Source organism: Pholcus phalangioides, unplaced genomic scaffold, assembly GCF_987345545.1.
Source record: "Pholcus phalangioides strain wild (caught in Gottingen) unplaced genomic scaffold, Ppha-v1.0 ptg000011l_1, whole genome shotgun sequence".
In the NCBI taxonomy this organism is placed as follows: Eukaryota; Metazoa; Arthropoda; class Arachnida; order Araneae; family Pholcidae; genus Pholcus; species Pholcus phalangioides.
In genome coordinates this window covers 44,095,189-44,121,834 of record NW_028301604.1, presented here as the reverse complement: position 1 = coordinate 44,121,834, position 26,646 = coordinate 44,095,189, and the positions used below count along the sequence as shown (strand labels likewise).

At 36.1% G+C, this 26,646-nt stretch overlaps 1 protein-coding gene across 3 annotated transcripts in view; it reads left to right on the top strand.

The window, feature by feature from the left end:
* LOC149080456 (uncharacterized) overlaps positions 1-26,646 on the top strand; it is a 1,573,269-nt gene that overhangs the window by 827,394 nt on the left and 719,229 nt on the right. For all 3 annotated transcript variants that reach the window (XM_089239569.1, XM_089239571.1, XM_089239572.1), the window contains one exon: positions 11,283-11,336. In XM_089239569.1, the coding sequence (XP_089095695.1) occupies positions 11,283-11,336 (54 nt within the window). The remainder of the gene's footprint in view (positions 1-11,282; positions 11,337-26,646) is intronic.

Sequence of the window (26,646 nt, the reverse complement as noted above, 5' to 3'; positions counted from 1 at the left end):
TCCGCATTTGCGAATAATAAATTATGCGGAATGCAAGGAATTTTGTGCCGAGTCCTGCCCTCAGGGCGATAACAGCGGCTTACAAAAGGCCCTGGCAGGCTGAAATACAATAAATTCTCAACATGAAATTCCCAGTTATAATCATTTCCAATTTTATCTTACGTTACACAGATCCTCCTAAAAAGGCGTTGACATATGATACCCCCAGGTCTTGATTGGTATTTTTTTATGGTTTGTTATTACTGTATGGCCCGCTTGAGAGTGACCATTGGCTAGCTTCATCACAAAGAGATACTGTCACCAACACATCCCCCAAAGACAGACCCATGCCATTCTCTCCTTCCCCACCCCTCTAACTTTTACAAACATTGGAGATTCAACACTCATACAATACTTACAAGTATTGTATATTCACATAGTGGGGTTCAGTATACACAGAAATACTCATAAAACCACAGTACAGTGGAACACTCGTTTATACGACTCTGATTCATACGACTTTTACTCATTCATTTATACACGTTTCGCTTCGGTCGCAGTTCATTCCTATACATTTTAATGTTAAAATATATAATTCATTAGACGCACAACATCAATTACACGGTGTTTTCATTTCGACTTGAATCCCGAAGCTCCGTAAAAACTTCATTTTTGTCAATAGGATTTCAATTTTTTTGTAAGCAGCAAAAGACTTAATTAATGACTGAAATTAATATTTTTACGAATATTATCGCCGGAAAAAGCAGTAATTTTTAGTATGATTGCAAAAAAAAAAAAATTGATTCATAAAAATTCAGCAAGCTGATGAGCCCTTTGAAGTGGGCTCTAAAATGGTTTGTTTATTGTAAGTTTTTGAGAACTCTGGAAACGAGGCGAGCCATAAAAAAATAAATAATTTATATTTTTCGAAATGCAACTACATATATATATTAGATGTACAGACCATACTTCTTCTTCGCATATACCGCATTTTCTTTCCGAGTTTTTTCCATTGTGTTAGTGCTTCGTTTCTCAGCGTTATTCCTGGAGCATTTGCAACTGGTCTGCTGGTGAGAAACATGTGCAATATATGATTTCGTTTTTTAATTTCCAGTAGAATTTTCTTTGGTTGTGGTATCTTGTATGCTAGTCGCTACGTGGAATCATCTCCCCCTTCTCTTGAACGTGAAATTAAATTTCGACAAAAAATCTGGATGTATGAAAGAGTGCTCGTGAAGAAATTAAATATGCCGAATTACTTTTGGAGACGGTTGCAAAAAAAATATAATATAAATAAATCTAAATATAAACAGTATTGTTCGCAGAAAATTATACAAATTTGTTTTTAATTTTCTTCTTTTTTTGTCATTTGTAAAATAATCGTAAGAATCCTGAAGAGAGAGAGAGAGAGAGAGATTAAATATAGGCAAAGTCATATTGGATTAAATTTATCAAAAAATCGCAATCTCATGACCTTTCTTTGTTTGCTTCATATTCAGATAACTTTTAAGCATAATCCGAAAGTTAAATAAAAATTAATTTCTGAGAATTTGGGAGAGTTTTACGGCTAAATAAAAACTATGCCGTGATTCGGTCTCTCGAAAGTCGTATAAAAGGGATTCTCTCTCTCTCTCTCTCCACTGTATTTATTTTCTCTTTTCTTCATTCCCCCTCTCTCAAGATCTGGAGACCACCCAATGTCCGAATTTGACTGGTCTTGTGCTACTACACTGATGTTTATCTATCTATATTGCTCTCTAAAATAGAATGTTTTAACCCCGGCATCAGATGACAACCCGGTAACTTTAGATCCTTTCTACTTCCAGGGTTATATAACTAAATCGTTTCACTTTCATGAACGTCAAAAAAAAAATCAATCAATGGTCATATCCTTCGTCTCGGCCATCCTCCGTCTGTTCTTTGTCTGACTTTTTATGACAGCAAAAGACCTATTCCACAGAAGTCGGTCCCTGGAAAACTTATCTTTTCAGTTGAACTTTCCTTCTCCTTTTTGAAAAAAAGAAAAGACCAGTCATAAAACATCGCTCTCACAAATGACGGAATCTTTTTTGTGCAAGTTTTTTCTTTGACTCCCTTCATATTCGTTTGAAGCTGAAGCTGCTTCAAGAAAACAAGAAAAGGGCTTTGCCCCACCAGTGGTCATTTTTTATCTTCACTGGTGGGGCAAATGGAAAAGGGGGGGGGGATTTTGCCCCACTAGCCTAACATGTTAAAAAAAGGTCTGTCAAGGGTCAAATATATAGCATATCAGGGTTACACCCTATAGTGTATGTTGAGTTGCTCGTTTGCGTTGCTACTGGAAACCACTTCACAGGGACGACGGATTTCGATGGCTAATTTTGATGACGTCACAAATCTCGGCAGCAGGCTTTCTGCTTCAGAAATTGTTGACTCTGAGAGGACAAGATGGATATATGGTCGTGCCCTGAGCGACCAAATCCTTCTCCATTCTTTACTTGGGCAAATCCTTGCTTTTGTGTTATCTTGTTGATAGAGTAATCATTCGATTACAATTCCTTTCTCCCTTTGTATTGAAACTTCCCCCATATCACCAATATTAGTGGAACTGTAGATACCGTTTATACGTACTTCTTGAATATCTCTTATATGAGATTTCCACATATTGCAATCACATATATACAACGCATAGTGGGGTATTTTATCCTAAAACCTGGCCAAAAAATTATTTTTACATTTTCATTGCACTTTTTTGAGCTGAAATGTCGACCAATTTATTGTTAAAATACCAAAAGGCAAAATAACGTGTTGCGGGATAAATTACGTAAAATATGAGCATCATCAACAACAACCATTTTCAATCCACTGCTGGACGAAAGTCTCCTCTAAATTTTTCCATTCTGCTCTGTCTGATGCTTCAGCCATCCAGTTGACCCCAGCCACTTTCCTTGTCTTGTCAACCCATCTTGCGTGGGGACGCTTTCTCGGACGTTTAACACCACGGCCACGGGGGTGCCAATCTAGAATACTTGTGGTCCATCTGTTGTCCAGTCTTCTTGCAATATGTCCAGCCCATTTCCATTTCAAACGTTTAATTCTTTCCATGATATCATATACCTTTGTGTGATTCCTTGTCCAAGTTATTCGTTTTCTGTGTCATCTTGTGATGCCTTGCATACCTCTTTCCATACTCCTTTGTGTTGTCTGTAGTCTTTGTATCGTCTTGCTTGCGAGTGTCCATGTTTCAGCTCCATAAGTCAGTGCTGGTAGCACACACTGGTTAAACACTTTCCTTTTCAGACATAGTGGTATGTGACTCTTCAGAATTACGCAGTTTTTGCCAAGACTGCTCCATCCAATCCTGATCCTTCTGTTTATTTCATTAATGATTCCGTTGTCCATGGTAATTTCTTGTCCCAGGTATACAAAGCTTTCTACTTCTTCTATCTCTAGTCCCGTTCACATGTGCAAGATTGGGGGTCGCTTTGGTGGTAATTACCGGCATGACAACTTTTTTCCCCTCGTAGGGAAGAAAAAGGTGGGAGAGAAGGTCATCAAAAACAGCCCATCTTTCTTGGGGTGGATTGGAGGTCGACACCGACCTTCTCTCCCATAATCCTTTGCACCGCGAAAACTGCTATAAGCTCCTTCGTCAACCATCTTGAATCAATCACTTCCGTTCAACCTACGTAACCAGTGACGACTTCCGGAAAGAAGAGGGGGGATTACCGGCATAAACTTAACGACATGTGAACGGTTTGTAGCGAAAATCCCCGTTACCGGGAACTTCCCGGGATGTTTTATTGTACATGTGAACGCGGCTTCTGTGTTGTTAAGCAAGATTGTCCTCTTCAACGCAAAGGGGTTGAACATAACTTAAGTCTTTTGCAGATTCATTTTCAAGCCCACCGGAATACTTGTCTTCGCCAATTCTTGCATCATTTCTTTTAGTTCGTCTGGATTACTGCTGATAACAACACAATGGTAATTCGTATTCCTTGTGTCTCGATAAGTTCCCTGATTGTTTGTATGTGATCCATTGTAATGAATCCATTTCGAAATCCTGCTTTTTCTTTTGCTTGAGCTTCGTCCAATTTGGATTCAAGCCTATATGTCAGCACTTTGTTGAAGATTTTATAAATTACTGATAGGAGACTGGTTGGTCGATAGTTCTTGATATCCTCTTTTTTTACCCTTTTTTGTAAAGAAGAACCATCGTTGCGTTATTCCAATTTTCAGTCACATCCGATTTTGTGAGAAAATTTATAAACAAAGCAGCTTGCATACTGACATCCCATCATCATCTGGGCATTTTTCTTTTTTCATAAATCTTATAGCCTACTTCTTCCTTCGTCACAGGTGCTACTTGTACAAATTCGGCTCCATTTTCTTTTATTTCTGCTCCCTTTCCTTTGTTCCGATCCTGTTCTTCATGTTTGTATAGAGTAACAATACTAATGATTTCATTTCCATCTTTTGTGCTGTCTTACAAAGTTCTGCATATTCCACTTTTGATTTTGCGTCATTCTTCTTAATCTGAAATTCTCTCCGGTCTTTCATCAGTTTCTTTGTTTCTTCTGTTATTTTCTTCACCGGTATGATTTCTTTTTCTCCAGCGACTTCTTTTTGCTACTTCTTGTAGGGTAGTGGTTAAAGTTTTGTTCATCGTGGTGACATATGAGCATATGACAATATATTTTGACATAAATTACGTAATTCCCTCAATAAAGAAGAAAAAGTCCAATTGTGTAAGAGAAATTCGCGTATATTCTTGAACTCTTGAACGTTGTGAAGATAAATTATTTATACTTATTTGCTTATACTGATTTCAATTTGATATAATACGTTACGATTATTTATTTTTTAATATTAAAATGTCGATACAATTTTCTTCGTTTACATTTCCTACCATTTCTTTTGAATCGTGCATTATTCTCGAAATAGTTTGTGATTTTTCATCTTGCAAGTTTATTTCCGTGAATACGATATTACTGAGGAGATGTAGTAATTTTGCTAGAGTGACAGAATTTTATTTTTTTATGTGTAGCTCTTGGATGATTTTCAGATAATGACTTCAACAAACATCGACAAAGCTTCTAGTTGGAGTCAATGGTGTGATCTTTTGTTTTAAACTACTTTGTTGAGTATTGATATGTTTCGTTATTTCTATCTTATTCGTAACTAAATCTTTCAATGATTTTGAAGCTTTATTTTTGCTGTCTGCTCGTGACGTCATTCCCGTATTATAGCACAAGTTATTTTTTGTGTTTTGAATTTTCTTTAAGGTTTCCGAGCTGCTCCGTTTTCATTTTTTGCACTTTCGCTTGAAATTTTAAATGACCTTTTTTTGACTACCGATCGAGCTGTTGCTATAAGCTGTTAAAAAGTTCTTGAAATAATACACCATATTATCAATATATTTGTATTCATGATATTGCATAGTAATATAAAGTCGATGCTCAATCAACATTTTGACTTCCGATTAGCCTGTACAAACTGAAACGAAAATAGTTATAAAATGCTAATAATAAATTTGAAGGTAGTCGTATCTAATTCATTTTTTATTTTAATAAAATATAAATATATATATAAAAAATAAATGTTCCCCCCCCCCTCAAAATTATCACTTAAAATTATGGAGAGGAAGTGAAATTACTCTTGAAAATTATTTTTTTCTGATAACACTGTTCACAATCCCTCCCTGTAGATTTTAATGTTAAAATATTTCATTTATACGACAAGTAAATTCAATTATGTCGCCTCTGACTGGAAGGCCGGAGATACGGGGGGGGGGGGTCGCGTGGAGGATATTGCCCGCCCTCCCTCCCCCACAACAACTTTAATGGAGGAGCTGATTTATCTAATGCATATGCATATACTGTATATGAATTGAGATCATCATCGTGCCCTCCCCAAATTTTCAAGTGCATCTCCGCCTATCAACATCAAATCTTTGGAAAACGATATCAATACTATTCATCGAATCCGCGAAATTTTTGTAGATTTTAAAAACTCATCGCAGAAATTGTTTTCCTTGCATATTGTCACCACAAATATCACAGTCGGTTGACTGATGATCATTCTAGAGAGGAGTGACGATAAAATCGTTCTGAAAAGGTTTTAAAATCACAATATTGAAACCTTTAAACCTTAAAGTGGTAATTATAGCAAGAACGCTCGAGTTTAAGCAACTGTTACGCTATATTAATTTCCGATCCAGGGAGCACAAACGTTGGGAGGGTAGTGTTTTATTTCATTTTAGATATTCTTTGTAGTGAGTTCAGTGAGTTCAGCCCTAGCTCTCTTTTGAGCAAGGTTGAACCATGTTCCACGTAGTTTTGCTGTTCAGTTCTTCATTTAATTCATAGTTATTGAGTCCACCATGAAATGAAAAAAATTCAGTAAAATTGACGTTAAAGGTAGTGAACATTATACTGAAGTGTTACTGTAAAAGGTTATTCTCAAAATACCTCGTGACACCCTAAAATACAGCGGCTCCCTTTTTGGAAACCCTATTTGTGTATCCAAGTTTTCGTCTCGATGAACTAAATTAGTTCATAAGATTTGAACGGTACAACAAATATAAAAACGATTTTAAGTAAACTAAAAACAATTTTTTTTGCTTCCATCACATGCTAAACTAAATGTTACATAATCTCTATAGTATATAGATTACAGAAATAGAATAGCAATTCAGTTATGATGCCACGATAGGAGGGATGGTCCTTGTTGTGGAAGTGAAGAATAGAAAAAGATTTGGTAGCACACAGAGCACAATTTTTCCTTGGTGGCACAATGCACGGTCGCACTGGCCATGTAACCATGCTAACACCTACCTGCACATTGTTGCTGACCACGTGCACCCGTTTATGACCATAATGTTTCCTGATGATGACGGCTATTTGCAGCAGGACAATGCAACCTCCCACGGGGCTGGAATGTATATCAAATTATCACACTAATTGGAACTTTGCCTGGTTTTAATTTATACAGAAAATTGACACGTTTTTAAGACAAATAAAATTTTAATTGGTCGACTGGTCGACGCGTTTCGGCTCTACAATGGAGAGCCGTCATCAGGACCTCGTGGTCAGAAATCACACAAATGAGTCGTGGAGGGGTGATGTTGAGGGGACGAGATTGAAAAGCCTGTTAAAAGCTCCGGAACACCACCTTCTAATCTGAGGGCATTAAGAGCTGCCATTTCGTTAGCCAAAGGATGGGAGAGAACTGACCAGGCAAGGGAGAGAGAGGGGGGTGAGAAAAGAGAGGACAGGAGGGGTGTAATTATAATGCCCCCCCCTACAAAATTTCTATTTGAATTATTCTGTGGATTTCCATCATGGTGAAAATACCACCCTCCTCTACACATTACTTCCCACTACACCAGCTAGTCCACATGAACTAAAAATAGCTTATTCTGTGGATTCAATGACTTAATTTCATAATTTACTGATCCCAATTTCCTCGTTACAAGGTAAGGACCCTTCTTAGAATGAGCTAATTTCGTATGAACCCCCTTTGTCAAGGTTTGGTTGATTACAGTATACTATACCACCAACCTTTAGGTTCTTAGATTTGTTAACCTTATCTCTAGCCTTTTCTTGTCTGTCCGCTGAGTTTACACGGTTGGACTTGAATATTTTATGTGCTTGGTTGAGTCTGTGAGCGAGGTCCTTCGCATAATCAACTGTGGTGGCATATATATACATATGAATTATGTATTTGTTGGAAAATCTGAGACATAGAACTAAAGGGGGTAAATTAATATGTAGCACATGTGAATACAACAATAATAATTTTTCAAATTTTCACACAAGAGCGAAAATACAGTATGTGACAAAATAAAAAATCTCAATTTTCATATGGACACCCTGTTTTAAAAACCCAAAGAGAAAGTTGCTGCCTTATCTCTCCTGATACCAAGAAAAAAATCCAAGTTTCTAAGTGCAATATATCTGAGATTTTTTAATTAAAAATGCAGAAAAAAGTTTGGGGTAAGAAACATCGTCTGTTAGTTTATGCTGTTCTTTTCCATCTTTTTAGCGGTTTCTTAAAATTCAAATATCTGAGCGAATATTGCACTTTGAAACACGGATTTTTTTCTTGGCCTCGGGAGAGACAGGGTAACAACTTTCTAATTGGGTTTTAAAACAGGGTGTTCATATAAAAATTTAGACGTATTTTGGGAAACGCTGTATTTTCACTCTCGAAGCTGTGAGTTTTGATTACGTTTTGAACGTTTCCTAAATTGGAACCATACATCTACGACGAGTGGTTGATTAGATAAAGGTTTAATTAGGACTTACAGGACACCTGTCAAAACATATGGCTATGACAATCATTTATGACATTCCCCATCGAATATGAAAAACTCGTCACCAGATTTTGGGCCGCGGCTGAAGAAGTGTGTGGCATGCCAGGTCGGTTTGAAAACGTTCGTCAATCCCTCCATTGACATCGCCACTTGTGAGAGATGCGTTCAGATTAACGGCTACTCTTTTGAGCCATTTTATGTCATTTTGCAACTTCTACGTTAGTTTTGTATTTTAAACCCACGTCGTAGATTTCACCATCCAGCGTACATTTCACCTGCAGCGCTTTCAAATTTCATTTAAAAAGCGTATAACTGTGATGATGAGTGCTTGGTTTGATGCTACCCCCTCATGAAGTTCTACCTATTTTTTTTAAAATACTCTGTAAGTAAATTAACACTTTCGGGTCTAAGCTCGAACCTGACTCGGGATGCCGTTTTTGTTCAAGGGAACTAAGCCTGAGTCGGACTCGGGCTTAACTTTCAACTCTAGTAGCTATAAAATGGCTGAATACATATGTTCCCAACGTTTTTAAACCTGATCTATAAATCTTCTAGTTCCAAAAAAAATATATATATAGATATATATACTTATAGATGGCAGCAGCCAACGGATTATTAAACCATTATTAATTATTAAACCATTATAATTGTCAAACCATTATAATTGTTAAACCATTATAATTGTCAAACCATTATAATTGTTAAACCATTATAATTATTAAACCATTATAATTGTCAAACCATTATAATTATTAAACCATTATAATTGTTAAACCATTATAATTATTAAACCATTATAATTGTTAAACCATTATAATTATTAAAAACCATTTTTAAATATTTGTACCGCATTTGGATAAGTTTTTATTCAGAATTGTTTGAAATTTTATAATCAAAAATGATGTTTCTTATGCGGAAATTTTTTCAAAACTCTAAAACTTACTTTTTTTAATTATTTCTCATTAAATATTAATTATTCGTGCCTTTAAATAATTGCTATATTATGAAAGAAACGAGTTTGAAATTTCTAGTTAAAAAACTGTTGAGATGTATATATTCTAAGTATTTTTAAAATAATCATTAAAATTACCAAAAACCCTCAGTCCACAGGGACAAACATAGTTGAAATAGCTCGGACCCAAAAGTGTTAAAGACAAATCCACCGTTCCCCTACTCGCTTTGCAAATTTAATTTACAAGCTTCACTTCTATCACAAGCGAAATTTATGCTTTTTGTTCCAAGTCCAAGACGATGACCAAAACTCTTCTCCTACAAAAACTTACTTGTAATTGCTGATTTGAACTGGAACTTTCTGAGGGAGTTGCTTGGTTATGCATAGTCCGGAAAAACGTTTCAACTGGTTGGGAGCCACTGCTATGTGTGAATCGGTCGTTACCGTTGCTTATTGAAGTTGTACCGAACTTTCATCATAAATGAGTGTGACGGTTTGTTATAGATTTACACTGGTGTAAGAAATTAAGAGAATTTGCAGACCTGGTCGATTATCTCTAGAACTACTGTACCGATTTTAATGAAATTTGATATGTACATACATCGATACAATACAAAACGAATAACCATTCAATAATTGTAATACATACACATGATCGTGCGTAACACTCGTTGGAGTCGGAAGGTATGAAACAGCGGTTGCAGAATAAACAAAAAAATGGGTTAATAGGGGGTATCTTACAGATATACAGGTCTCGCAGCGTGATTTCACACTTGAATAAAGGCAGTTTATCATTTCCTGTGGCAATTGGTCCCACTCGTACAGCAACGCTGTTTTCATTTCCTGGATGGTACCCGGAGGGGGGTTGCGAGTTGCAATTGCCCTCCCCAGAACGTCCCAGACATGCTCTATAGAGTTAAGGTCTGGGGATATGGCTCGCCAATCCATCCGGCGAATATCCTCACTCTCTAGAAAATCGTCGAGCAGAAGAGCTCTATGTGGTCTCGCGTTATCGTCCATTAAAATGAACTCAAGGCCAACTGTACCCCTGAAAAGGTGACATAGGGCTCCAAGACCTCATCCCTATACCTCACACCAGTCACAGTGCCTCTTTCAAAGACATGGAGAGTTGTGTGGCCATCCAACATGATGCCTGCTCAGACCATTAAACCTCCTCCGCCATAATGGTCGATTTCGTGGACATTGGAGGGTAGGTAGCGGGTCTCTGGTTCCCTCCATATGAACGTACGGCGAGAATCGGTGCTTAGGCTGAACCGGGACACATCAGTGAAGAGAACGGTCTCCCATTGATCCATACTCCAATCTCTATGCTCTCTGCGCCATGATAAACGGATTCTCATGTCCGTAGAAATGAGCGGGACGCAAAGAGCAGTTCTTCATGCAAACAACCCTCTCTCATCAAGTCTTTTGGAAACAGTCACCCTTGATACACGGGTTCCTGTGGCTGCATACAAGTCACGAGAGAGCTGAGAAGCTGTAGCACTCCTGTTACGCCTCGCTATAATCGACAAATGGTGATCTTCTCTGGCCGTCGTGGCTCTTGGACGACCTTGCCCAGGCTTTCTCTCGATGGATCCGGTATCCTGGAACTGTTTCCATAAGTTACACACGACGCTGGGCGTTAAATTGAACTCTCTACAAATCTGGACTTGAGATTGGCCGCCTTCTAGCCACCTTATTCCATCATCTAAACGTTGGTGGTTACTCATTTTTACTGTTACAATTTGAAATTAACCGATTGCTGCAAAATAACACGAAGAAATTCGCCGAGGTGTGCTAGCGAACGAAATGCGTCTTAACTTACGCGCGCTTATAAAGCCTGTTTCTCTACTGGCTCCGCCTACACACACGCGTGTACGCTTACGTATTTGACGTACAAGATTTGCATTTTTGTCTAGAAGCAGTGGTTTTACATTCAGTTCAGTTCTTTTCATGAAATTCGATAAAATATGCAAATTCTCTTAATTTATTTCACCAGTGTATTTACTTGATATTTTCTAAGGATTATTACTACTAATTATGTCTTTTGTCTAGGGCATGGTTGGAGAAATTGGTGGGAAAGGGAATCCTGGTCCAGGTGGTTTGCTGGTGAGTGACTATTATAATTAGTAAATATAAAAATATAATCAAATCAAGAAATGACAACAATTGTGGTCAAAGTTTATACTATATAATGTTCAGTAAATAAGTTGAATGTATATGCTTTACGGAGACGCGTCTGCAAGTGATTTACGTCATACTGTATTATGACACTTATTTAAAATACTATAAGAATGGAAGCGGTTACTTTGGCCACAAAGTTATTTTGGCATGTGATCATGGCTCCCAAAACTTCCAGCAAAGCTCCTACAATGCAACTTTTGACTGGTCTTCTCTAGTAAACTTATAGCGTGAAAAAAATGACGAGAGTAGTGTGGGCACCACTTCAAAGCCCGTTATGCCCATTTCCGCCACTAGATGGCAATGCTAAAAGTATACGCAAATTCCACAAGAGGTCGCTAATATCATCACGGCGGTATAGCAAGAAAACACTTCCCCCTCCTTTTTTTAGCTTCCTCTCGTGGTTGTTTCACCCTCTTTCTGCCCTACTTTTTTTTCTCCTAAGAATTGATGGTGTTTTTTTCCCCCCTTCGATTGCGTTTGATGATATACCTCGCGCGACAGTGTGTGAAAAGGGGGTCCTATCACATACATAACATCCATGAATGTGACCTCATTTTATGATGGTTTTTCATCTGTAGAAATGGTGGGAAAATTCTCACTTTTCTTTGGGATTGTTGTGTGTGTGTGGTTCGGTTTCCTAACTACGTTGCTATTTTTTTCCTATTCGGTCCTTACAAATGCTAAAAGTGGCGGGAAGATTCCTCTCTCATCCTATGCCTCTTCGATTGTGATGCTGCTGCGTGTGTGATATATTTACATTACTTTAATCCCCCCGCAATAGATTTGGCTATACCATTTCTACATTTTTTTGCGTTATATCGTATTTTTCCTCGGCGCACACATGGGTTGATTCCTCTCTCAGCCTTCCTTTCTGTTCGGAAGTTACGTCACCACTTTTTTTTTGTCGGAATATCTGCTCTTAACACCCATCCCAGAGACAGCATTAATTTCAACCACCTTTTATTGACAAGCATCCACATCTAAACTTTTCACTGTGTTTGCATTTTCTTCATCTCTTTTTTTTGTGGTGTACTCTTTTTGGCTGGGGGTATTTTTTTTTTTTTTTTGGTTGATGATGTTGTTATCTGAATAGTAAATAAAGTACCAGTTAGTAAAACGTTGGAAGTTATCTTTTTTGAGAGTGATAATGGTTTTTTAATAGGCAAAGTAATGGACTACACTCGCGGATAATGGCTTTTGAATAGATGGAAAGTGGAATAAACTCGGTTAATGATGGATCGTGATGTCAGTAGTTAAATTTTTACAAGGACATATTTTTTCCCATTGGAGCAACGATTTTTTTCTCATTGAAGAAACTATTTTTTCCTCATTCAAGAAACTATTTTTTCTTCATTGAAGAAACTATTTTTTCCTCATTGAAGAAACTATTTTTTCCTCATTGAAGAAACTCTTACATTTTGATTTTTCACATTTGGTTCCGCTCATTTTGATGTTTCCCATTTGGTTTTGCATATTTGCCATGAAAAATGAACTAACCCGATTCAGAGGCCAGTTGGAGGTAAAGGTTTTACGGTAGCCTCTCAAAAATCAGTGTAGTTTCATCACATATCACGTTCTGATCAAATAAAACAATTCTTTACTTTGTTATTCATTTGAGGTATCCGACTATGTTGAAAACGTCATTTCGGAAGAAAATATGGATTTTCATTTTTTACAAAAGCCCTATTTGTTGTGATTCCACAACGGGCCTTTTTTTGTTTATATGATGCTTAGAATTAAAGTTACGTTCACTTTAGTGTTGCGTTTTTACATACAAGTAATACGCGAATAAAGACTTTAAACGTGTTTTACGAAGAATGCTATTTTTGACATTTTACTTGAGTTTGTGACATAATTTGTAAAAGTTGATTCATTGCATCCTTCGAAATTTTAATGTGATATTTTGCTATACATTGTTGAGGTTATGAACCAAAATCTAAGGTATATCACATATATTTTTTGAATTACAGTGTTTTATAAACAAAATGTAGGATGAAATTTCAAAAAAATTCACACGTACTTAAACATATTTTGGTGTAACTTATGAACATATCATGAAATTCTTTAAGTTTTGATTCATAATTTGCAACATTACTAGCTACATGCACTGCGAAATTCACAAAGCATTTCATTAATAAAATTTTTCGCAATCGTGTTTCGAATATAACATGAATTTTGCCTAAAATTTGACATAAAAACGACTTTTTCATAGAAAATATAATAGATAGACCAAAATTTGTCACTGTTTTCACCATTTCGAGACATTTTCTACCAAAAAATGTATTTAAAGTTCACTCCAGAACCATTTTAAAGAAAAGTGACAAGAAAGGTAGTCGGATACCTTAATATTCTTTATTATCTCGGCAATAATCCAGTGATTATGACTGAATTCAAGAAATGTGCATTTTTCATAGAGAACCGTGTTACACCGAAATCGCTCATCTTGAGGAATTACTGTATAGTGATTTATATATATTATTTTATATTACTTGTGCGGTCATGTAACTTGAGTTTCATTTCTTAGATTTGTGGTCAACAGCTTTGCCAGAGTTGTTGTCTATTTTTTTTCTAAGCGTCATAATTTGTGTGTGTGTGTATATTTATATATATATATATACACACAAAAAAGAATTATTTTAAGAAAAAGGAAAACGCGATTGAATTTTATGAGAGTTAAATAGAACCTATGCGGTGTGTCGTCATCAGGGGGAACCCCATGCACGGTTCGAAAAGTGTAATCCTTTCTGAAGGGTGGCTATGCCTAATTGCATTAAAAATTCCAACCCTTGTTCACCCGACACCTGCCTTCTCAAAAAACACGCTGGACGAAAACAAGACAATGAAAAAAATGTTAAATAATACAGTATTTGAAAAATATATACAGAGCTTCAGATTATAAGCTCAAAGAAGGATGAGAAAATACATACAAAGTTACAGGAATGCAATAATTACAGAAGGTGGTTGGAATACTGTTGGGCAGATGCAGCTTTGAAAATATTTAGGAATGCTATATTGAATACAAATATGTCCGAATCTACAAATTTGCGAAATGAGTGTGTTTTTGAATATTTTGGTGTTGATGTTTGAATGCCAGTGGCTTAAACTGTTAACAGAAAAATTGAAGTTCGTCATAAACACCTGTTTCCGCCATTCGCCGCTAGAGGCGGAGGCGGCGTATTGGTGCGTTTACAGTATAAACCTATATATTATTGATTCCCTCTCGAGTGCTGCCGCGTCTGCCGCGACGCAGTGGGATCTGGGCCTATGTCCCCTTTCACTCGCAACGATTTTGGTCGTTGGAGAAAAGTGCCGGCAGCCATTTTGTCGTGGGAAAGGAGCAGTCAAGTGAAGAAAAAATAGGGTATTTTCATAAAGCACGACGGATGGCTTTTTGTCGTCCGATGGCGCTGATGCAGTCGTCCCAACGACTGACAATGGACGTCGCCGTGTCGGTGGTCGAGCACGTGACTCAGTATATGCATTCACACGTCACGACTTGTTATCGTCTGTCGTTCGTACTTGTCTTGGTTTCACTGATAGAAGGTAGACCAGTGTTGTGGGATAAATCCGTTGATATTTATAGGGACAGAAATGCCACAAAAAAGGCATGGAAAGAAGTTTGTGCGGAGCTTAAAGAGGACATTAATGCCATAGGAGATCAGCTTAAAAATGAATTTGGTGAGTAATTTCCAATTTATTATACTGAATATTCTTTTACAAAAAAAAAAAAATAATTCATCGGATTATACTTCCGTGTCTTCAAACTGAAATAATAAAAATAATGACATCCATGAAGTTAGTATTCATGAATCACATATAAGATTTACCTATACCTCGCCTATCTGTCTAATATTAGTAATTATGGGATATTAACACCTGTTCGAAATTTTCAGATTTTCGACATTTGCCATGGGACTGCTCCCACTATAACAAAGTAGTCACATAATATTTGCCTCAAGCTGTTTGCTGACAAACCTCCGTGTGATTAATGTTCTGGTTGCAAATTTTCCAACCCTGTTATAGTTAATGTGTCCTCAAACTGTATAACATCCCTGTCTCGTACAGAATTATGCAAAAAATCCAAGCTTTGACAATGCCAACTGCGAAATCAGGTTCAATGTTCATTGCTCGGTGCAATATTCTCCATTTATTACTTAGAATGCCAAACGCGCACTCACATATCTTCTCGCTCTACTCAGACGGTAGTTGAAGACTTTTTTCCCTACTGGAAGGTTTGATCCACCATACGGTCTTAGTACATAGATGTTTGTGGAGTCATGGGCGGAGATACGGGGGAGGGGGGCGTGGGGGGAATTGCTCCCCCAGCGTCAAAGGTGAATTCGACTGATCTAATGTATAAATGTATATATGAATTGACATCATCATCATCATCGTGCCCCCCCTCAGCAATAATGACCATGCCCCCCCCCCCCAACGAAGAAATAATTCACTTGGGGACTTTGTGTTCTGGGCAGACATTTATCTTCTGGTAGCTGGCGTCTGTCTTCTACAATGGCTTTCCATAACCTACTTTGCTTAAAAATTGCAGAATCGCAATCTTTAGCTGCCTACACTCACATGCACAAAACGATACATCGAATCTGCTACCGCCATCAACACCAGAGGGAATAACAGTCTTTGTAGTTGTAGAACATTAAGCCACTACAACTGGGACAAATGATAAGAATGTGTTTTTCGTCAACCGCTCCTATGCAATGCGGAAAATTGGCATTTTTTTTAAAATCTGTAGCTACTTTTCCCACAGTTCCTTCAATGGTGTGGGAAGAAATTCTGACCTCATTACTGACCATATAGCTGTACATACTTTCTTGGCGATCATGCTTCCTGTCGAAATACCTGTCCTGAAGTTGTAGTGTAGATCCGAGAAGGTGCACCCACTTGCATGATACCTGAATAGAAAACACAAAAATTTAGTCAACTCAATATCTATATTTTTTTATTTTAATTTTCATTCCCCCATTTAATTTTGTACTTCCAATATTGTATTTTTGCAAATTATATGTGCATTTGTAATTTATATACTGTGTATATACAGTCGAACCCGGTTATAACGTTTCCACTTACAACGTTTTCCATTTCTTGGTCTCAACTCTAAGTAATTCTCAGTAAAATTTCCCGCTTACAACGTTTTCTCATGAGTTTTTTGAAAAACGTAATAAGCGGGATCCACTGTATATATATATTTATTACTAAATTTATTTTTTTATGTACAGAATTTATTTTCTAATTTCGTATTTTTATCTTTTATTTAATTTTTTATTTTCATTCTACATAGGACGAAACCATTCTGAACAATAAAAATGAAAAATATTAATAAACTAATTTTTTATTATCATACTTCATTTAATTTTTTCTTTTTATCGGGTTTTAATTTCATTTAAAAACTTATCTGATAAAAACTCATCAAAATAGTTAATTTTTTTGTTAAATTAAAATTTTTAAATTTTAATCTAGTTTACATTCTGCATTTAATTTTTTACAAATAATTCCTAATTTTTATAAATTTTATTTAAATTTAAAATTTTTAATAAAACCAGTTTTATTGAACCGTTTTACCTCATTTAACGCCGTATTTTTTTGCAACCTACTTTCGTTTTTCGAATTAGAATATCTCACAAAATATTGCACTCAGAAAGGTGAATTTTTTTTTGGTTGGCATCAGCAGTGATAGATAGGGCAAAAACTTTCTAACTGGGTTGTTGGAACACAGGGTGTTCGTATAAAAAGTTAACATTTTTATTTTAATAACTATACAGCCCCATCCAAAATAAATGACGTATTTGAGTACTGAACGTTATTTGGATACTTTTTCCTAAATTTATAAAACTTACTTTTTCCTTGGTAAGTATGCATAATAATCGCATTTATTACATTTACCGTAACATATGTATTTATACATAGGCCTATTTTATTTATGAAATTTATTTAAAATTTTCCTCTCTTGAATTTGTTGTTTTCATTTTTGTTTATGATTGTTTGATTTTTTCATTGTTACAGAAAGAGAAGTCGTAAAAATTTGGGCGAATGTCGGAGATTCTTTTGTGAGGTCACACAAGAAAGCCAAAGCCACTAAAAAATTGGGCGCAGGGTTTCTAATAATAAGTATGTTTATAACGATCAGCTGCAATTTCATTTAAAATTGTACAGGGCACGGGATGTAGAAGAGAACTTTGACGAAGACAATATGGCGATCATAATTCATCGATTGGGGGTGAGTCTCTCTCTCTCATCCAGAAACAATGGACGAAGGTGCCACGAGCTCAACCCAAGCGATTTCACCAAGAAGTCTCAATCTGGATTTTTCACGAAGAAAAAATCGAAAGCCTGATGCATTGGAACTCAAGATGATGAAGTCTTTGGAGGATGAAAAAACGAACCTCCACCACCAATCATTCTTGACGGAATATTGCTTTCTGTACAAAAGTTTAATGAAAATGAATTGCTGCAGTTTCAGATGGGAGTACTACTACTTATTAATAATATTAATCATTAAAAAAATAGTTTCACTCTCCCCCAACTTCCTCCTGAATATTCATCCCAGCCTAAACCGTCTTCTCAATCTCACCATTACCCGTTTTCTCAAACTCGTTTAACTCCTCAAACCCTTCAGTATTACGAAAACTTTTGTTAGCCTTCTACATCTGACACTGCAGCACTGAATCGTAATGTAATTGGGAGAGCCCTTCTCTACTCATTTCAATAGATCTTATGATTCAATTGATGTTTTAGAACTCAGCCCCCAATGACAGCCGAAAAATAAAAAAAATTAACTTGTTTAATTTGTATGCATTCATTCTATTTGTGTGGTTTTACAATATTTTAAAATATATTTCAAGCAATAAAAAAATATTAATACGTAATTTTTTTCCCACTTACCTCAATGTCACAGCTAGCATGTCTATAGGTTGGATGCAATCTCTCATCTTGGTTTTCTGCCACTGAATATGATCTTTGAAGCAGTTGTGGAGTTCGTCAAAGGACGACACAGACATTCTGAAATAAAGAATTTGTTTTCATCTGCTCTTAGTTCTGCAAACAATGTAGTGAATATGCCCATCTCTCCTTTGATTGATTGGGTGCACCCAGTGAGCACGATTGTAACGTTTTCTATACCGTATATATACGACGATACAAGAGCCACATCGCTATAACACGCTTCTTCCGATCCATGATAGAACGGAAAACTAAATGAAAAAAGAAGGAAATTCTTCAGTGCAAACAACCCGTCTGGCAGGAAATCGGGGTGAAGAAAGGAATGAATGGACGACTCGACAAAACCGTTGCGTGTGAAAGGAGCTTGTTTCGTACAAACCCACATACCCTTGAGGCTAAACACAGGCACGTGCTCCCATTGTCTAGAACCAGTGTTTGTTGGCTTGTTTCCACATACGGCTAACCGCACACTACGGTTCGGCTGGTGCGGTTGATCTTATCAGCAACCGTGGAATTTCGCGTGGAACAAACACTGCTGTTAGTAACCGGGTTTTTTTAATTTTTTAATGTCACGTGACATCTCGGGATTGGCTAAATTATTTTCGCCAAGCTGAAGTTGGCTACGATTATCATGCAAATTTGTGCTAATAAGTTGCATTGAAGTAAAACCCCTCTTAACGGACAACCCTCAGATGCGGTCACCCCCTCTTTTACGGCCAAAAATAATAATAAGTATGTATTTCAAACCCCTGATTAACGGTCACCCCTCTTTCACGGACGAATTTTTTAGTCCTGTCGGTGTCCGCAAAAGAGAGGTTTTACTGATAAAATTTGTCAGGTAATTAAATTATTTAATTTTCTGTAACAATATTTGCCGTTTGAAAATAATGCGGAGTTAAAAAAAGACAACCAAAATGTTGACCCATTTTTGACCACTCTCACAATTTTTTTTATGTGTGATAGGCTATTCACAAATAACATATTTTTGAAGTTTCAAAAAATTGGACATGAATTTAGTACGTTTTTCTTTGTAATTAAAGCTAATTACCAATTAACTAAATTTCTAACTAATGGAAATTAATCATAATAATTATAATTTTGGGAAACCTCATGTGACGAAAAAAAAAATTAAGGAAGAAATTATTTCTTTCCTGACCAGAACCGTGGTCAGGAAAAAAATTCAGATAGAAAATCGGAATGAAATTTGCAAATTTCATGTTTTAAAAATTTCATTGTGAACAAATTGAAGAAAACCTCATGAAAATATTGATGATTGAAACGTCTCATATATGTTATACACACACGTACTGTTCCGAGATAATTCGGTGTTAGCGAGGAATCGATCCCCCCTTCCTTTTGGATCCGCACCTGTCCCGGGGAGTTCCAGCGACCGACAGTGTTTAATATATATATTTGTGCAATAAATTTCGCTTTGACTAAATTCAATTCAATAAGGAGAAATGGTCTCGCTCTTGGATGAGGGTAGAAGGTCCTGGGGAAGGGGGGGGGCAGCACGAAAAGAAAATATGGTGCAAAGGGCCATTGGCTAACAACAAATTTGACAACCACTGGACCATATGACATTTTCTTTTGATTTAAACATTTTTCAATTTAATCAATCATGATATAACACTGTATAATAATACTAAAAACACCCATCAATGGATCATTAGCGGATTCGTTCTCATGAACACAAAGAACCGTGATAATGAAAAAGCTTCATAAAAAGTTCTTCATTTATCATTTTTCCCGATCAGTTACCAAAAGATGATTTTTTCCAGATGATGCGATGACACGAAGGGAATGTCCTTCTTACGAAATCATTTAAATACTTCTTATAGGGGCCGTTCTAGTATTACGTAAGCAATTTTTCAGCCATTTTTGACCCCCTTCCTCCCCTTGTCAGCAAAAGTCAGCAAAACGCTGACCCCCCACCCCCCGTCAGCAAAATTTCATCATCAGCTCTGCCCCTCTGAACCCTAACTCATATTTCCACAAGGGGTGGTTGATGACGTAAGCATTATCCAAACCCCCCTCCCCTCTTCTCATCAAAAGTCAGCAAATCGGAAACCCCCTCCCTCCCCATCGATGATGACGTAATACTTGAACGGCCCCTTACTAAATCCGTTTGCAGACACAGATTTATGGCTTTGCCACGTGCTGGCTATTCAAATTGCTCTGCCTTTTTTCACGATATAATTTAAAGTTCCTGATCACGAATTACTAAAATTTGCCGTACCTCCAAATTTGCTATCCCGGCCCGCTTAACACCCTGTACATACTGGGTGGCAACTAGGGAGAAGCAGGAGGAACTGATGCCAGGGCCGTCTTAAGACTATCGTGGGCCCTCGGGCCAAGTGGTTTTCCGGAGGCTCAACCTGGTAAATCCTAGAAAATTTCAACCGGATCTCCTTTTTGTGAGGCCTCTCTTCTCTTTAGGCCCCCAGGCCATGCCCGGATGAACCTATGCATCAAGACCGCACAGACTGATACTCCGAATCATAGAGGTGCGTAAATGTTATCCTTTCATATCTCCTTCAATATTAAAAGGGGGCGCCAAAATGCGTGCTTGCCCCGGCTGAAAAACCCATGGCGTTGTGACCCTGTACATCAGTATGTATGTTGCAAAGTTTTAGGTACATACAGGGCCGCAGCTGGATACTTTTTAACTGGAGCTAGCAAGCTTTTGGCGTCCCCGTGTAAGGAAAGGTTAGAAGGAAGTTTTAAAGTGGTAATTCGGCATCCCCTCTATTCAGCACTCGGTACAGTGGACCAGCTCTCCCTAGTTGCGGCTTTGTGTGTGTATGTAAATCAAAAACTGCTTGAAATGAACGGTGGGTGTGAAAATTGTCTTAGTGCACTCTTGGATATTACCCGCATACAACGTTTTGTCTCTAGATCAGCGGTTCTCAACCTTTTTTTGACCCACGGAGCCCTTTCCAGTATATAATTTCTATGGCGGAGCCCCGTAGGCCTATTTTTTATTTATTCATCAAAGTTACTTGACTTATTTTTATTATTCAAAAATATTAATAATTTTTTTTTCAAATTTACTGTTTTTTTTATTATTTTCCTCGAGCGGCCGCGGAGACCCTGGGAGTTCACACGGAGCACAGGTTGAGAACCGCTGGCCTGGATGGTTTTTTTATTGAAAAAACAACAGATAGACAGCCACATTCATATACGATACAAAAATAAACACTAAAAAGACAGAATAATGAAAGCAAAACACACGCAATGCAGCTCTTAGGGACATATTTCATCCCCGTTCATACTTAGGCTTTTAATAAATGTTTCAAAAGTTCCATATGGGGAATTTCAAAATATAAAAATTTATTCCTTCAGATGTGTATTCATTTTTACTTCTGATAATTTTTTATGAATTTATTAGAAATGGTTGGGCCTCCTGGCAATTTGTACTTTTTTGTATGAGGTACTAATTGGTTTTTTTGCTGAAACGTTATAATCGGGATCCAATTCCCTAAATAAGGAAATTTTTTTTCCCTCGTATAAGGACAACGATAACGACAAAGAAGCCCCTCTCGTTAGCTAAACTTTTTCTCTGTAATGGCGGCGCGATGTGTGCTTGGATGGAAGATATATGTTCGATTCAAACAATTCTCCTCGTGTTTTTCCGTGCTGTTAATGCTTGATACGCGCATTTGATGTAAAAAAATCACAGAGTAATAATACTATAGAGTGCGCGCGAGGGGTTACAATGTGAAGCAAAGATCCGGAGTCACGTGACTCCGGTCGAAAGGCTGGTCAGGGAATCTCGCTGGCAATGCTTTCCTTATGGCTACTCGTATGACGATCTACACGCGCTGTCTTATTTTTGATTAGAATGGCCAACACTTGCGCAGCTTTCGGATGTTCTGAGCGGTTTAAGAAAGGGGGACCAGTATCCTTTCATAAGGGAATACTTTTTTGCTTATTCCTCTTCTTATAAATTAAAAATTGGAATATTAAATTGATGATTCAATGGATTTCTGACGTAATCTCAGTTTTTAACGACTCCATTTTGGATTTAATTCAATTAAAGTTCCAAGTTTTGGTAAAATTCAAATGTCATGAATCATTATTAAATGTTTTAATAGAATTTTTGGCAATAAATGATTGAAATTGTGAGTTTTATGAAGTTTTAACTGAAATATACGTCTCCGCAAGATTTGGCGAGATTTGGCGAGCTAGTGAGTTCATTCGAGTTTTGCTCAACTTGGAAGAAGATATGCTTTTCAGAAGGAGAAATTTATGAAAAATATTCTATTTAAATAGAATGTGAGGAAAACTCCCCCCCCCCCCCCTCTAGACAATTGCAGTTTTGCATAAAAGTGCATAACAACCTCTAAAAATAATAGTATTTTTACCCCTCTTCACACCTGAGATAAAACTATTACAGAAAAGAAATTTTTTTATTCATTAATTTATGTTTGTTGTATGTGAAATTGCCGCTTCAAACAAGAAAATTAATTATTCAATTGATTTTTTGAGTCAATATCTGTACTAAGACCTGAAGTCATATATTGTGTACCTCAGATGTTATCTTGAAAAAGAACCATTCTAAAAACGATTTAATACCTTAAATTAAGATTAACATATGCATACTTTTGGAGCGAAGAGATTACATATGTCACATATATATATATATGTGTGTGTGTGTGACATGTGTAAATATTATATTATATATATGAAATATTATATCCTAAAATATTATATATATATATATATATATATATATATATATATATATATATATATATATATATATATATATATATACACACACACACACACACACACACACTTTAAATTATTACATATATACTCTACATGGAATTTTAATTCTTATAATTTAGAGAAATTGATGATGAGATTCTGTAATTTGCTTGAGTAAAATATATTTTAATCCTGAAATATTATGTAAGTGTTTACAGTTTTGTGTGATGAGGTTATAAAAGGTTTTTCAGGAATGTTAGAAATGAAACTTTTTCTTATTGTTTGAATATTATTTCATGACTGAATATGGTATGGGTGTGAATGTGTTACATTACATAACATAATATGATGCATTATAATTAATTATACATTAATTATGAGTATATAGAGTAATTGTAATGTTCTGGAAAGATATATTTTTGTTTTAATTACCCCTAGTATAAATAAATTTTCGAAATTAAAAGCGACAAAGTGAATGAAGAGAATATTTAAAAATATAAATGAATTAGGCTTTACAACATATACGATTTTCTACGAACTTGATAGAATTGAGTCAAATTTCGTTACAGCAACATCCTAGCTTCTGCGAAAACGCGCCAAATGTAATAGCGCAGAACCTGTTCTTTCCCCGACAATACTGCTCATCTTTTCTTCACGTTCGACAAGTTTTATGAATAGCGTGCGCGGTCTATTTATATCTTAAGTCTATGAAAAAAATATATATTTAGGCTAACGAAAAATACAGCCAGCTATGCGAGGAGCTTGAGCCAAAGACGAAGACAAGAGTTGCTGTTGAGTGGAAGGTAGGCTAACTTATGATATGGAATCAATTATTTTTATTTTTCTTAACATGACATTTCACTCATTTTAAATGAATATTGATGCTTTATACATACACTGAGGCTTTGGGAGAAAAAATCCTACCGACCGACCTCGTATAATATGTACTCACAGGGCCGTAACCAAGATTTTTGCTCTCTGGGGCAAACATGATTTTGCCGCCTCTGCAACTTTAAAATTAGACAATTTTATAACGGTGTTTTTTGTTCCCACTTAAAATTGCGCCGCCCCCCTAAATTTTTCCGCCAGAGGCGATTGTCCCCCACCCCCAGTTCCGGCTATATGTACAGATAGCGAAATGATCATATATGCAAGCTATATTCACAAATATTAATTCGTTCATATATATATATATATATATATATAAACATGGAAAATATGTATTGTAATAAAAAATTATGTTTGGACTATATCGATAAGGTCGCATTTTATATTTCTGTGTTAGCACATATTTTCGTGCCATCTAAAAAGTGTCATAGACCAGCACCATCTATCTCTAAGAGGTGCTGCATAGACCCGCGGGCCGAGTAATTTTTCTGAAGCCCCCCCCACCCTCCAGAATTAGAAATATCTGACCAATTTACATACTTCTGTCAAAAATTGCGCGCAAATCTCATTTGCTCTACCAAACCACACATGCACCTCGTCCACATTCTCTGCAGAACTTGTAATAGTTAAATTACTGTAGCACTCTTAGTGATAGGTTGGTTGCAGACACTGATTGAAAAATGTTCAATATTATCAGTTATGTATTAAATCTTTTGATATACTGTACAGTAAAATCAGAGGTGCAGACATGAAAACATTGAGGGGGTTGAAACTTGCTGGTTGTCCCATATATATGTGATCCGAGCACGTACGCAGAAGAGGGAAGGTGTAGTGCATTGTTTTTTCAGAAATTATTTGGGGGGCACCTATGAATACAATATAATATATGTCATTTACATTAAACAATGTATTTAAAATTGGCTTGTACAATTTTGTTTTATGAACTTGTTCAAATCACTGGTGGAGAAGGATTTAAAGTTTGGGGTCCTTCAGATGATGTCCCCCATGAGATATACGCATAAAACATAATAAATTATAAAGAACGAATTCTTGATATTAATGGGTTTGTAGAGAAATTTCAGAAAATAATTGTCTGTACTGCTGTGTTATACTTATTAAGTAGGAACACTGTTACAAGTGTTCAATGTAATTGTTCAAATGGTATAATTGACACTTGAGTAGGTTATTCATTAGTACTTACTCCTAGGTGTATTTTTTCTCCTGTTTAACAAATATATATATACATAAAACAGACTACAACAGACAAATTGCCTAACGTGGTGGCTGAAATGTGTATGTATATATATATATATATATATATATCTGTCCACAGAACAGATTGACCCTTAATACAGTACTTACAGCACAAAAATTCAAGTACATATCATCATCATCGCTTTCAGTATCAAAAATAGATGGTAGTAAGTCGAGCATGAAACATGCATACCTTATATATTGCAATTAATTTGCTAAGGACACAAAAACTTATGTATACACATAACACTTTCCAAGGCATGTCAATTAGAAAGGAGAACTATATTCATCACTTGTATATGTGGTTTAGTAGTACTAGCAGTTTGTTGGCAAATTGTTTTAGTTGACAACTAACATGTTATTTTATTCCATCACACCACTGATACATTGAAATATGGTACTATTTGGTACTATTATTCATATATTGGTACTTTGTTATATACTATTTGAAATGCTTATTAGGTTCTTGACCATTTACTGAAATGAGAGTCGCAAAATGAAGACATTACATGCCTGTTGAAGACAGAAATCGGTGCTCATGAAGTGTACTTATGTACTGATGGATTAAACCATAGATTTCGCAGGTAAGTTGAATCTTTTTCATTTTTATCTTTGGAGTTTTTTATGACGTGCACAAAGTTCAATACTCAAAACTATCATACAATTTACCCTTTTCATTTCAGGTAAAGATGTTGAATGCAATGCCACAAGTTATGGCCTACGAGTGTAAAACTAGAAATTTTTGTTTTTTAAGCAACTCTATTAACCAGCACCTATATGTATATTCATACACAGCCGCAATCATATATGTGTATGAAATACTGTTCATACATTTATCTAATAAATTTATCCATGATCGTAAGCAGAAAATGAGTTTTTGTTTTCTTTGTGATTATAATTAGAAAAAAATGTTTATGAATGTTACATTTTTGTACTACAATAAATCTAACATTTAAACAGCTCAGTGGAATGAAGTGTTGATTTTGATTTATCTGAACCAGTTATATAATTTTTTTTTAATTAAATGCAGCTGAAATCACAAAACGAATAACGTTCCCATTTAGAATGACTTTTTTTTGTCAACTCATCAAAATTTTCTGTCCATAGCGTTTCCCTGCTTAGTTTCTCATGAGTGTTTCTTGAAAAACAAGCGGGATTCACTGCAGTTGATAAAAAATTTAATAAAACGATTGGAAAGAAATTAAAATTTTATTGCGAGATATGGTGAATGACATGGTTCTAGTAATATCAAAATATATAGTATCAAATGATATTTGCCGAACATGTATATGGGGGAAATAGCTACAGTTCCAACATGTCAAGACTTGATGGACGAATAAGAAATCTCAATACATTTTCCTAAGTGAGAATCGTTAACAATAAAACATGAGCGTTAGATTCATAGACCTGGAAAATCTATTTT